The 14961-nt window shown below is 37.4% G+C and overlaps 1 protein-coding gene across 1 annotated transcript in view; it reads right to left on the bottom strand.

Annotated features, from left to right (window-relative positions):
• Positions 1-14961, bottom strand: part of LOC124858840 (protein kinase C epsilon type-like) — a 152337-nt gene that overhangs the window by 33439 nt on the left and 103937 nt on the right. The window contains exon 11 of the mRNA XM_047351101.1: positions 9480-9634. Coding sequence (XP_047207057.1) covers positions 9480-9634 — 155 coding nt within the window. The remainder of the gene's footprint in view (positions 1-9479; positions 9635-14961) is intronic.

Genomic DNA, 14961 nt, shown 5'->3' with positions numbered 1-14961 from the left:
CAGCCATCAAATCAGAATAATAAGAACTGCGTAAACTTTAGACAGCAAGCTGACAAATATATTTTTTTACTGGTTTTCCAGGCTCAACATTGTAAGATACCACTGGGTTCAGAGTGAGTCTGGGCAGTGAGTAGGCCATAACACTGAAGTTACCTTTCAAACAAACAGTGGCGCAGCGAGAGTCTTGTGTAAAAGCCTCCTTCGCTTCCTGCACAGGCTATCTGCAGCACACGTGCTCAGTTTTGTGTTCTGTATTTTTTTTTTTAAAGTTAAGACAAACTTTATTTAAAGGGTGATTTTAAACACAGAGGAATGATCATAATGCGCCATCTGCGCTTATGCATTTTAACCCTTTTATTGACGGTATTTTAAAGTTGTGTGTTTGATTCTGGTGCTAAGCTATCAGCTTCTTTTGTTATCTTCACTGCTAACAGGTAAGGACACGTGCTTGCATACTTAGGCCCATTTCTCCAGAAAGATATGGTTCTTTTCCAAAATACCTCCTTAAATATTTGACAATTTCCTTAATATTTCTTTGAATATTATTTTAATAAATAAAGGCAGCAAATTAAACACTGTTGAGAATTGCTCATCCAGAGGGTTGGTTTTATTCAGCAGATCATTCTTTAAAACATTATTTTATTAAAATAATATTTTATCTGATCTTGCATTGTGAATGGTTGTCTAAAGGTATGCTGATTATTGCCCAAGCTGGTTCCAAGACTGACTTCACTTCACTTCCAGATTCAAACATAAACATTGTATGGTAATGTTGCATCACTCTTTCGATCATGGTTTTCAATCATCTTTAATCAACTTGTTTATATTGTACATAGCCCATTAGTCTTCCCTATTCTTTAATTCTGTTTGGTAGTTTAGTTGGATTGTTTTAGCATAGTAAAGAGTTTGTTGACTGAAATATGTTTGACTTTGAGTTGACTTATTTTTGTTAAATTCTTGTATTTTAAGAAATTGTGTGAATTCATTCCATGTGTGTGCAGAGTTGTGCTGTTCAATAATGTCAGAGCTTGGCTCACCCTTTTGATTTTGTCCTATTACCACCACGGTACTGGGTTGGTATTCACAGGAAAACCCTTAACAGACCGAAATATTATTTGATAAAATATTAAAATATTAATATTAAATAATATTCTCAGATTCATAATCACAACATATGGTAATAATAAAAAAAGAGCATTCAAGGTACTATAATCTGTCATATTCACTGCATTCCAACACAAAAATGTAGTAGTTTGTTTTTTCTCCCACAGGCTGCACAAAAGGAGATAAAAAATACTGCATTGAGTTTGACAACCCTTGATTTGTTTTGGCCAGGTTATGATTGTTCATTTGGGTCGGCTGACGTTGGTCATATTTCATCCTGCTGGAGGCCAAAGAATAAGAACATACCGGGCAATATTGTGATCAGATAAAGCAAAATGAGCCTTTATTAAAATCCTCTGACATCAATGGCGCAAAAAGACCAAGACTTTCAACTAAAGAACGAAAGCATGTTCCAGGAGTTATTCAGCAGATGGCTTGAAAAGAAAAAGCTGGAACTGAATGTGACATTTAAAGACATTATATAAACAGCTAAACAAGATGAGCAGGGATAAAAAAGTTATAAGAATAATATACCCTGCAGAAGAAGACATGGAACGATACACTATTCAGCTCCGTGGCACACTCGATGCATATGTGTGTTTATGCAGCAAAATTTCATCTTGTTAGTTTATTTGTTGATTTAAACCACTGCTGTACATGGACAATAATAGGATAAAGTAAACAAGGACTAGAAGCAGAAAAACACTGAGGCAACAGCAACATCTCAAGTCAATATTTGTTAATGCAATATATTATTTTAAGACATGTCTATCTTATTTTAGTAAAACAAAAAATGCTTAAAGTTCTAGCTACGCTTTTTTTCTAATATGATCAGTCATTTCGGATAAAGTTTGTCATTTATGAAACATTTGGTTATTGTGAGTTTTTCTATTAGTTTGCTAAATCATAAACAGCTATTTAATTGTTATAAAACGTACCCTTTGAAACACACTTCCTCTTCCTCTTGTGAGATTACAACAGGCATAAATCAACAGATTAGCGCACTTCTGACCACATCTGATTTTTTTCTTTGCTTTTTATCAAATTCGTTCTTCAGTTGCTTTACAATAAAGTCTGCAGCAAAGCTTTTGAGCCTAACATGAGAGCACCGCATTCATTTCCAGAAAATGTGGCGATGGGAAACACATGGAAGTTGTTCATGAAGATGACCAGGGCAGACTGGAATGGCCAGACCTCGTCAGTACAGATTTGCATCTTTCAGTTTCAACTCCAAGTAAAAGGCTAGTTCAGTGTAGTGTGGGATTATGCAGTCCAGGTTTGGCCACTCTTAGTATTTTTTGATTTTCAATTAATCTAAAGTAATCCAGTATTTAAAAACAGTAAAAAAATCTTTACCGAAGCAGAAGCTTCTATTCAGATGCTAACTTCATAGTTGTCACTACAACTGAGAATAATTCCCAGGTAGGACTTGGTGAGCCTGAATAATTACACTACTGGAGAAACAGGTATAAGCGATGGATGGATGGAAGGATAGATGGATGGATAGATGGAAGGATGGATGGAAGGATGGATAGATGGATGGATGGAAGGATGGATGGAAGATGGATGGAAGGATGGATAGATGGAAGATGGATGGAAGGATGGATAGATGGAAGGATGGATGGAAGGATGGATGGCTTCAGCAGGTAGCTGGGGTAGGGATGCTCAGGAAACTGATCTGTATTCTCAGGAATGACTCACACCCACTGCATGACCTGAGAGTGTTTAGGCAGAGCACCTTCAGTCACAGACTAATACCACCTCAGTGCAGGACTGAACACAGCAGGAAATCCTTCCTGCCATCAGCCAGTAGACTTTATAATGATTAAGATTAGCTTACATTTGTTTTCTGTGATTCATAAGTGCTGCTTCTGTAACAAAGCAATTTCCTGTAAATGATTAAAAAGGGTTCAATTCAATTCAATTCTATTCTATACTATTCTATTCTATTCTATTCTATTCTATTCTATTCTATTCTATTCTATTCTATTCTATTCTATTCTATAACGTCATGATCATCGCACGTGAGAAGTCTTTCCGGTGGCTTGCAGCAAGAAGGTCCTCGGTTTAACCCATGCCCGTGGGTCATTCTGCACGGAGATTGCATGTTATCCCCGTGCATGCAGGGGTTCTCATCGGGTACTCCGGCTTCCTCACACAGTCCAAAAACATGACTGCTAGGTTAAATGATCTCTCTAAATTGCCCTTAGTTAAGAATGGGTATGTGCATGGCTGTTTGCCCTGTGTGTCTCTGTGTTGCCCTGTGATGGACTGGCGACCTGTCCAGGGTGTACCCAGCCTCTCGCAAGTAGAATACTGGAGATAGGTAACAGCTCCCTGGTGGCCGTGTACGGAAGAAGCGGGTATAGAAAATGGATGGATGACATTGTCTGTTCTGTTTCTCACCATTTATTTGGTGAGTATTCCAAAACTGGCCTGCCACTATTCTGGCATGTGACATAACTAGCCAGTACAAGCAGACCATTGACATTTACTCGTTTTACAAATAGCTAAAATGCACAAAAAACAATAGTCAGTCAGTCATTTTCTACCGCTTATTCCATAGTGGGTTGCGGGGAAGCTGGTGCCTATCTCCAGCAGTCTATGGGCGAGAGGCAGGGTACACCCTGGACAGGTCGCCAGTCCATCACAGGGCAACACACAAACAACCATGCACACACTCATTCATACACCTAAGGGCAATTTAGAGTTACCAATTAACCTAACAGGCATGTCTTTGGACTGTGGGAGGAAGCCCTGTTCATAGCAGCATGTGGGGATGACCAGAGTCAAACTCTAGCTTAAACCATGCTCTTCATAGTTTTAGTCATATTCCTCAGGAAAAAACCAACACAAAAGATTATAACCCTTCAGACTCTGCTTCATGGTCTTCATGGTGGTCAATAACACCAGGGGGTCCTCTGCAACTTTACAGCTTTCTGTCGAATCTTGCTGCTTATTGTCAGCCTCGCTGCCCACTCTGAAATATCACTGTGTCTAGTGTCAGTCCTTACTGTTTGGTGTGACCTCATTGACCCAAAAACATTTGGTTGGAGAGTTAGCACATTTTTGTTAACAATTCATAATAAGACCACCCACACACTAGTAGTGTTATTAGGCATTAGTCAACAGGAAAAAGAGAATGGACAAAGACCAGTTTCTTAAGTTGAGTGTATGTGAAACTCAATGTGTTGAACCTTTTGTTATTGTCTAAGCAAGTTGACCAAAGATCTGTATGTCTGTCATGTTCTTTTATTTTAATGTGAAAACAGTAAAAATAAAAATGTAAAACAAAAATAAAATAAAAAACAAAATAAAATAGCAATTCTGTATGTATGTATTAACATTTCTTTATAGGTCTTTATTATAACTGCTTACTTATGGCTTATTCCGTTTTTTTGTTTAAGTATTTACAGCCTAATTAATAAGGGGCTTGTGAGCTATTTACCCTATAAGGTTAGTCTTGTTTTAAAGTGGTGCTGTTAATTCTGAAACATACATTTTAAAATCTTCAATATTTTTATAGAAATTGTGTCCTAGTCATCCATACTTTATTATCCAACTGTTTTATTTATTTATTTTGTTGTACAGTGAAAATAAATACTCCAGTGGCATTTTGCTTGAACAGAAAACAAGCTAAAGCTTAATGATAGATAACTAGATGTTTTAGCTACCCCAGACTTATATGATTTCTTTCCATATTAGTTTGTAGTATTTTAAATAAATACATGTTGACGATACGATGTCTCATCATTTTTCATTTATATCTGGTTAAAAGTTAAAAGTGATTTAATTACAGGTATACACCAAAATAAACCTTGTTTTACTCATTAAACACAAAATGTTGACACATATGTGTTTTCTAACTGAGGAAAAAGTTAGTGCACCCTAGCTTACGATAGCTCTTCATACCAAAATGACTTATTATACATCTCTGACATTGGTTCTTGAGTTTGACCCACTTCTCACTTTCAGCATCTCAATAAGATCAAGATCTAGGCTTTCCCATTCCTACGTCTCTGTTGTGATTTGGGGTTTTTTGGTTTTTGGTTGTGGGTTTTTTCTCTTAGATTTCTCACAGTTAAGGTTTTGAATCATGCTTCTGTTTATTATTTTCCTGGTCATACTTTAGTTTTTGTCTTCTAGTTCCTGTTTTGTCAAGTTAGGTTTTTGGATCTGGTTATGCTTTAGCTTCATGTTTTTCTAGTTATGTTTCTATTAGTTTGTATCCTTGAATTTCTGTTTTAATCCACTCATGTTGTGTTCTGTCCTGTCCTGTCTGTCAATTAACTTTATTCGGTTCACCTGCACTAAGCAAATCACTCTCCTCTTTTCACCTTGTTCTTGCTCCATATATACACCTCTGTTCTGTTCATTCCTCGCGGAAACATTAAGGATCATGCCATGCCTGTCTCTCCTGCCTGTTCACTGTTTTGTTCCTGCTGCCTCTAATAAGTGAGTTTTTGTTTTTTTCCAAGATTAAATATTCACTTACCATCATGCTACCTGTTCGTCTGCATTCCGGGGTCCTCCGTTACACCGCACCTGACAGTCTCAGCCAGTGCTTGCTGGTTTTACTGGTATGTTTTGGGTCATTGTCATGCTGCAGGGTCCAGTTCTGTTCAGCTTAGATTTTATATGGATTGTCTCACATTTTCCTCAAGCTCCCTCTGATACACAGTAGAATTCATGGGGCATTCTGTCCTGGTGAGCTGGCCCAGTCCTTCTGCAGCTAAGCATCCCAAACCATGATACTTTCATCTCCATGCTTTATAGTTGCTATGATGTTCCTTTTCTGGAATACTGTATTTCCTTTATGCCAAACATGTCCTCTGTTCTGGTGTCCAAATAATTCAATTTTAGATTGACCATACATTATTCCAGAAGTCTGGCTTTCACAGTTTTTTGGAGAGCAATAGTTTCATTATTTAACACCTTCTATGAAAGTTAAACTTGTGCAGTCTCTTTCTAAATCTACAGACATGCACCCTCTCAGATCAACAGGAGCAGTTATGAAGTTATTTGCACAGATAAACCTGGGCATGTTAGCAGTTGTTTTAAATGTTTTCCACTTGTGCACTATTTTCTGTACATATGAATGGTTGATTTTACACCAAACTAAATGGCTGATCTCATTCAAAATTCTGAGTAATGGTATCCCCATCATGTGCACCTGGTGTTATATGCTTGTGTGTGGTTTTAGTCATTTTAGGTAGGAGTATATGGGGCTTTTCTAATTTATTTCTTGCCAGAATGACACTTTTCTTAAATTTTACAGAAAATCTTAAAATGTCTTTTCTGTGGTTTTTGTTTATTTGAAATGTTCAGGAAAGGATTTACGCAAAATGCGCCCTAGTAGGAGCATCCTTTTCTGGGCAGAGGGACAGCACTGCTCTGCCTGGATTTGTTGATTCATCGTGATTAGAAATGACAACGTGTTGGTCCCAAAGTGTTCTGACAAGGCCTCATCTCTCCTTCAGAGAAACCATCTGTTTTAGTCGTTGACAGTGGGGGAATGTTCGGCAAGCGGCTCAGGCTAATCACGTTCTCTACAAGTGAGAAAGTGATTAGCTATTTGGAAACACTTAATGGAAGAAAATACTTCAGAAAGAATAACAACTACAAAAGTGTGTAATCTTTTCCTGAAGGGTTAATGGTTTCAGAAAGGGAGAGGACATTTTCAGAAATTTAGACATTTTACAGACAGTTTGTTAAAAAGGTTTAATTTAAGAAAAGTCTCAAAGTAAAAGCGTTTATCAAGTACTGAGAATCATCTTTAAAAAAATAGGAGTGTAAAGAAAACACAATGTAACACACACAGAAGTTGCATAATGTGGAACTCCAAACACCTAATTACACCGTACATTTCTGAGGGAAAAAACACAAAACATAAAATCTATTTTCTTCCTATGCAGATATTTTTGGAAATAAAACAGCCTGAAACTAAACTGATCCTCCGTCACAATGGTGTTGTGGTACCATGTTTTAGCGACCTGCTATGTGTTTGCAGTCAGCTGACAATGATATTATGACTGAAGGAGTCCACGCAGACAGATAATGCATGAAGCATAAAGGGCAGTGGGGCAATCTTGACACGCAGATCCAAAAAGGTCAAAAAGTTTGCAGTTCATAACTGAAGAAAATATTTAGAAATGTGTTTCATTGTGACTGAACTCTGGAGTACACCATGAAAGGCCGACAACAAACATTGCTTTGTTATAAAATAACATCTGACAACTTCCTGCACGAGTCATTATGACCTCTCCAACCTGACCATTGTTAGCTCAGCTGTCAAGATCCGTCACTTTCATGTTCATATTTTTACAGAAACAAATTGTAATTTTACCTCCCCTGCCCTGAATGACGTCACGCAAGCAGAGCCTCAAAGTGAGCTTCATTTTCATGGGGACATTCAAGATGTGAGGCATACTGCTTTCAAAAAAATAGCTTCTGAGCTCAGTTTTATTTTGAAAGTTGTGAAATTTCAAATTCGTTATATGAAAATTGCTTTTTGTTAAATGTGTGTTAGTATTTTCCCCTTTAAATAACGCAGCATCTTGTTGGTATTTTCCTGGTGTCTTTGTTGGGGGAATTTCCGAGATGAAGTGCTGCTATTATCTTCCTGGCTGTGCAAATGAATATAGGGCTTCAGAGAAAAAGCTGTTAGAGACCATCCTCCTCATGTTATGATTTGCATCAGAGTTGGCTGGAGTAACTGTTTAGGTGGTAGGCTAGATGAACACTGGAGAAGCATAAAGCTGAGCTGCTCTGATTGCTGTCTTTGCCTTGTGTTGTATCACTACGTCACACAGGATTCTGTGATCCCATCTCATACTCATTAGGCCCTTGTGACTGCCTCACAAGGTGGATCATAGCAATAAGCAACTTTGACCCCCCTATTTCTGTTTTGGGACTTGTCAGCAGATCGCGAACCGTAAAGAACACAACACACGCAGATCAGGCATTTAAAGGATGATCTGAGAGGGCTTTGTGTTTCTCATCTGTTTGGTGTTTAGTATCTTTTAGTAGGCAGAGGCTTTTGTGTTGGAGTCTGGTTTGATAGTCTTTTGTTATGTATTTCTGCTATGTTCATAAGTGGCCATTGAAGGCTATAAGTGATACAGTGTTTCTGTTTGGACGTCAAATATTTCACACTTCAAATTTCACACAATATTCATGTATCCCTTCTGTTTAATTAGTGTTTATGACATACATTCGAGAGTATAGTCACTTATTGAGACCATATGAAATCAGCCAAAGTGAGAAGAAATCACTCAGGTTAGAGCGGTTATCACACAGGTTATTTGAACAACCTGTGTGATAACTCTACCCAGCTTGTCAACTGCTTAGGGGATTCAAATTGACATGATCAGATACTACAAATATTTAGGTATTCTGATTGTTGAGAATTTATCTTTTTAACCTCATGTTGATAAACTGGTTGTGAAGCTGAAACTTAAATTGAGTTTATTTTTTAGAAATAAACAAAAAACACTTATTCATCTCTACCTGTCTGCAGAATCTCTTACTGGGTATTTTTTTCATCTATACATGCATTCTTGGGCTTCTTCCTCCAGATTTATGCTCATTTCTGTGTAAGAAACTCAAGCATTATGATCTGCGCTATCAGGACATCATCTGGATGCAGATCCCAATAGGTCAAAACCGAATCAGGTAAAAAGGCCTATAAATATTTGGTTCCTTGCTACCTTGAATAACATGAAAAAGTATTTAAAACTGTCATCTCTTATGATTTTGAGGGAATTTAAGTGAACTTAAGGACAAAGACATTAGCTCACTGAAACTGTCCAAATGTGATATCTCAGGGGTATTTTTATGAACTGTGAAACTGTTGTTTATATGTTTGTAAATTTGTTTTTGGTCTTGTATGTTTTATGCTGCTGTCTTGGCCAGGTCTCGCTTGGAAAAGAGGTTTTGATCTCATGGGTTTTTGGTGATGCATAAAAGACACAACTGCACAAATTGTCCAAAGGGTAAAGAAGCAAGGGAACAATGAGGAATTCCTTTGTAAGCTGGAAAATTCATGTGCAATTATGTAACATTTGTGAAAGTAACAATATTTCAGTTTTTTAAATGGCACAATCTATTTCACGTCTCCACATTATTGTTTATTTTACTTTTAAAAGGAATCATTCCATTTGTCCTGTAACAGAGATGCATATCACAGCTGGTGGCACTAAATCAAATAAGCATTAGATTCAAACTTCACAGTATATCAAATGATAGGATAAAAGAGAGAGAGACAAAAGGAAAAAAAGAGCACTCCTCCCTGTGATGGGGAGAGATACTGCCAAGCAGAGGCCAGAACGCCTCAAAATGTTCTGGTCACGGTGTTTGGAAAGTGCAGATCATACCTGTAGACGACTCCGTGGCGGTGCAGGAACATCAGGGCAGATGTGACCTCGGCGGCGTAGAAACGGGAGCGGGCCTCGTCAAACTTCCTCGACCGCTGGATCTGGAACATCAGGTCGCCTCCGTTCACGTACTCCATCACGAAGAACAACCGGTCCTAGATGGAGAGAGAAGGAGGAATACAAAAAATGCTCTGAATTTATGATGTAGTTACAGTCAGGTTGGAAAATTCATGGTGCAGCAACACGTGTTTAAAAATCATACTGTTATTGTCCACTTTGCTGAAAATTATGTTAGAATTATGGTTATATTGAGTTTTAAAGTCAGGTTTATAGATTAAATATTATAGTAACTTGTCTCTAGTTATTGTTCACTTGGAAAAGTCTTGTAAAAGTTTTTTTCCACATTGATTTGTTCTTGGAATGTTCTTGTAACAACTGTGCTGTTCTTATCTTATTATTTTCATTTTCTTGTTTTATCTTGTAATTGCTATGTAAAGTGACCTTGGCTATGCTAAAATAAATAAATAAGCATAAATAAAATATAGTATGATTATAAGGCAGACATTTGTTTTTTTTCTTAATTAGCAGTAGAAAACACCAACTACTGTACACCCCACCCTCTGTGCCTTATGCTCTTGGTAGAACAAAATGTCTGGGCAAAAACAACCCCCTTCCTGAATTCCAGCTTCTTTTCTTTATATAGGAAATAAAAGAGAGAGAGTGTGTGTTGCAGATGTAGCTGTGATATAAACAGCAGCATATATAAGAAACAAGGAGAGATCTGTAGGAGTCATAGCAGGAGTAATTAGGGTTTGCACTTTGAGTTAGAAAGACATCCTCCAAAGGTAAATGCACATACAGTATATTCGTCTGTACGCTTGTTGGTTCTATCCTACAAAACCTATAAAAAGACACAGGAAGTGTGGTTTTTATTTAAAGGATGGTATAGATAGATCCTTTCAAGATCAACGTTGATGATAATACAAACACTTGAATTTATAAAAGTATTTACGGTAAAAACCACCAAAAAAAAGTTATTTAGTAGGTCCGTCTGAAACTGGCTCCTGGCATTTCCAAGGCATTTCAAATTATTGGTATTGAAACCCTTTATCAAACCAGTCACTGCTGTTGGTGTACTGTCTTGATTTTAAGTCTGTCACACTCAATAAGGGCAATCTTTTAAAATCATAGCCGGTTCTCATGTGATCAGCTTGCAAAACTGTATTATTTCATTATTTAGGCCATGCATACTATGTTGTTGATTGTTAAATTCAACAATGACACTGACCATTTTGACCACTGCAGCTCTGCGCAGTTGAAACATAACATTTTATGACGTTCAAAGGAAAACCCTGAGCTTAGAAAGCAGAACAGATTTTTTTAGGTGTTTCCACACACAGTTAACTGGAAATGCATTAAAACATGTTACGAGCCAAAGTATCAACAAGTCATATCAAAACACAGAGTAAACAGGTTAGTGTTAGCCTAGCAGTTCAGCTCTGCCCCAAAAAAACATCATCAGCCAGAGAAAGACACATGTTTACTGAAGACTGTAGCTGTCTTGATGAACACATTCTTCTTTTGTAGTTTAATGGGCATATACAGATGAATTGAAAGTGAAAAGCCAGTAAAAGAGCAGGTATATAACATTACAGTGTACTCTCACATTCATATTTCAATCAAAAACAGGGAGGAAATTGTTTTAAGTTCCCGTGTTACTGACACAGAATAACCCAGCAGAGACCATAAACAATGAGGAAAGGATCATTTATATCTGGTTAAAAGTTAAAAGTGATTTAATTACAGGTATACACCAAAATAAACCTTGTTTTACTCATTAAACACAAAATGTTGACACATATGTGTTTTCTAACTGAGGAAAAAATTAGTGCACCCTAGCTTACGATAGCTCTTCATACCAAAATGACTTATTATACATCTCTGACATTGGTTCTTGAGTTTGACCCACTTCTCACTTTCAGCATCTCAATAAGATCAAGATCTAGGCTTTCCCATTCCTACGTCTCTGTTGTGATTTGGGGTTTTTTGGTTTTTGGTTGTGGGTTTTTTCTCTTAGATTTCTCACAGTTAAGGTTTTGAATCATGCTTCTGTTTATTATTTTCCTGGTCATACTTTAGTTTTTGTCTTCTAGTTCCTGTTTTGTCAAGTTAGGTTTTTGGATCTGGTTATGCTTTAGCTTCATGTTTTTCTAGTTATGTTTCTATTAGTTTGTATCCTTGAATTTCTGTTTTAATCCACTCATGTTGTGTTCTGTCCTGTCCTGTCTGTCAATTAACTTTATTCGGTTCACCTGCACTAAGCAAATGAGGAAAGGATTAAAAAAGGCTGATTTACACATAAGTGGAACTAACTATGCCATAGAGGTGAATCTGCAGGTGCTGACTCATCTGGCCCATGTTGCTGATTTCGCTGCATTCTTCTGGGTATTTTTAAAACTGACCTCAGACCCTTTTCTTTTCTCTGTTGTCACTTTGAAGGGGTCTCAGGATTTGGTCTTGCATAACTGAGGAACGCTCCACCTCTCACGATTTTTTTTTCTTCCTCCGCTCCTCCTAAAAGCGACTTTAAACAGGATGCTGAAATAGTTTGTTTAAATGTACCCAGAGTCCCGACTGGTCCCACCCAATCAAACATGAATAAACATTTCCTGACTGTAATTACAAATGTACAGATACTAGCTTCCCCTCTCCTGACACACACACACACACACACACCAATGCACGCACTTTCTCTCGCACACACATTTATTCCACGTTCTATAGGCCCACAGCCAGATGATCCACAATCCAAGGCAGACAACAACGTCTCGATGGTTATCTCGGCCTTGTGTCTACATGTCCGATGTTTGTGTGTGCCGTGCCCTCAGAATGCCACCCTGCTGTAACATATGTCGCCAAGTCCGAACTTGTGCTTTATATAACCATTAACCTGTGCTGTTTACTGTCACACACAAACACACACAGAAATTTCAAGTAAAGGCGGGTGCAGTCATATCTTTGACATATTTTAATGATGCCATCAACCCACATTACAGATCTAGAGGTATTATTTATAAAATATTTAAAAATTAGAAACAAGTATCAACAGGATAGTTTGAGGGCTGACATCATCCATCCATCCGTCCATCCATCCATCCATCCATCCATCCATCCATCCATCCATCCAGCCATGGTGGAGCTCTGGAAAGCAGTGCAGGAACCACTGGAACCCTCGGTGAGGCCATGGATATCTGCGGCGTAGCCATTGAGGCTCAAGAGATGGAGGCAGTTCGTCCTCAAGCTCCTCTGGGACAGGAACAGGAAGTGGGGGCGGTTTGTCCTCGAACTCCTCTGGAACAGGACCCAGAAGCGGGAGCAGCTCATCTTTGAGCTCCTCCGGGACAAGAACAGGAAGTAAAACACAAACTAATAGACAGACAGATCTTGACAAATTTATTGTTGTCACAATAAATCCAAACTATTATTTTTAAAATGTCTTTATGGTAATGATACATGATGCAATACCGTTCACGGCTTGTTGGATTACAAGTCATTTTGATGCTGATTGATGTGGCTTTTCAGATAAATAATTTTACCAGCATTTTCTCCCATAAAATAAGCATCTCACTAAACTCTCTATAGTTCAGATTTAGAAGAAATGACTGGTCAATCTGGAAATAATTGCAACACATAGTTGACAAGAGCATTTTTTCATAACAGCTTATACAACACCAGGGCTAATAACAATACTAAATGTTGAAGTAAAAACCTTTCCGATCAGAAACTAAATGGTATATAGGCAAATATTTAAATTCATGCAACTCGATCAGTGAAAAAAGGGTTGGGTAAGTGAAAGAAGAATAGTAAAACTGCTCATATAACCTATACCATATTAGCATGACTGCTGATTCATTTATGTCCTTCTGTTCATCACTACAGTCTTTCCAAACTGTTATTTATAATTTTAATCATATCCAAGGATAATCATCAAGTGGAAGCTAAGAACAGTTCTCTCAAAGCATGAGGGGTTAAATTGCTAATCTAATCTAATTAAACTCAGGTAAGATAACAGTTATGTTGCACTTCTGAAGTTATGACAGTTTTCCAGCAGAAGCAAGTATTTGTATTTAATGTCTAAAAACACAGACCGTTTTTCTGGTAAATGTAACCACGTTGAATAAAGTTACAATAAATACATTCATCATAATCACTCAAAACAGGGAGAAAAAATAACTGGAGGGTTTGAACTTTTGTCCGTGTACCAAGAAGAAGGAAAAAAAGAAAAGTGAATTGCTGCTCTATTTTCCTCGGAACATTACGAGCCATTACCGTTTGGCTGCTGGCCATTACCACACAGAGGCAACCAGTAAAGATGCGCTGAGTGATTTCATTCAGCACAACTCAAAGCCTCAAAGAATCTTTCTGGGGTTAAGTTAACTTTTTGACACTAATAAATCTGTTTTAAAACAGCTCAGAGCAAAAATAAATAAAGGAATAAATAGTCTTATTACATGATTTTTTTTTTTTTACTCATATTTGTTTTTCTGTACTTCTTATATTATTTTAAAAGATGACATCTGGAAATTATTGTAATTGGTGCAAAGTGTTTGTTGTTTGGGTGTGTGGCAAATACAACAAACAAACAAAGAACCGTATTTATTTATGTGTGATGCATCTGACAGGCCTGAGCCTATAACTGAAAGTTTTTAAATTATCCTTCAGAGACAAAATTCAGGAGCTATTTTTTTTTTATTAAAACAATAGAGTTTTTAGCCAACAGAAATGGCCCCAAACAATTTTTGGGCTAAGTCTGTTAGCGAGATGTTTTAAAAAATGTCTCCGTTTCTTTTCGGATATAGAAATGTTTGGAGTCAGCACCTGTTGGCCATCAGTGGGACTGCATCCCAAGACACCATTGAAAATTCTGTTGTGATTCTGTTGTTGCATGTCCAGTTGGCAGTACGGTGCCATACAAAGTATTTGTCCCCTTGCAGATTTCATCTGTTAAACAAATGAATATAAGACAAAACTAACACGAGTAAATGAAAAAGCAGCTTTCAAATAATTTCATTTATTAAGGGAAAACAGCTACCCTGCTCTAAATGAAAATATAACTGCCCCTCCTTGTTGAACTGTAAGTAACTGTGGTTAACCACATTTTTGGACAGCTGAGTTCAATTCCACTGGGCGCACCTACGCCTGATTACTGCTAGACCTGTAGAATCACGAAATCATATAACAGAACCTGTATGACGTAGGCTAAAAAATCAAAACATTTAACACATCATGTCCCAATCCAAAGAAATTCAAAACAGATGTTACTGATGTCTATCAGTCTAGAAAGGGTTGCTAAGTCATTTCTAAGGTGTTGGGAATCCAGATAACAACAGTGAGGACGTTTATCCACACAAAAGAAAACATATAACAGCAATGAACCTTCCCAGGAGTGGCCAGCCAACCAAATGTACTTACTAAGAGTATA

Source organism: Girardinichthys multiradiatus, chromosome 22, assembly GCF_021462225.1.
Source record: "Girardinichthys multiradiatus isolate DD_20200921_A chromosome 22, DD_fGirMul_XY1, whole genome shotgun sequence".
In the NCBI taxonomy this organism is placed as follows: domain Eukaryota; kingdom Metazoa; phylum Chordata; class Actinopteri; order Cyprinodontiformes; family Goodeidae; genus Girardinichthys; species Girardinichthys multiradiatus.
The sequence above is the reverse complement of the archived record's forward strand: the minus strand, read 5'-3'. Positions and strand labels throughout refer to the sequence as shown.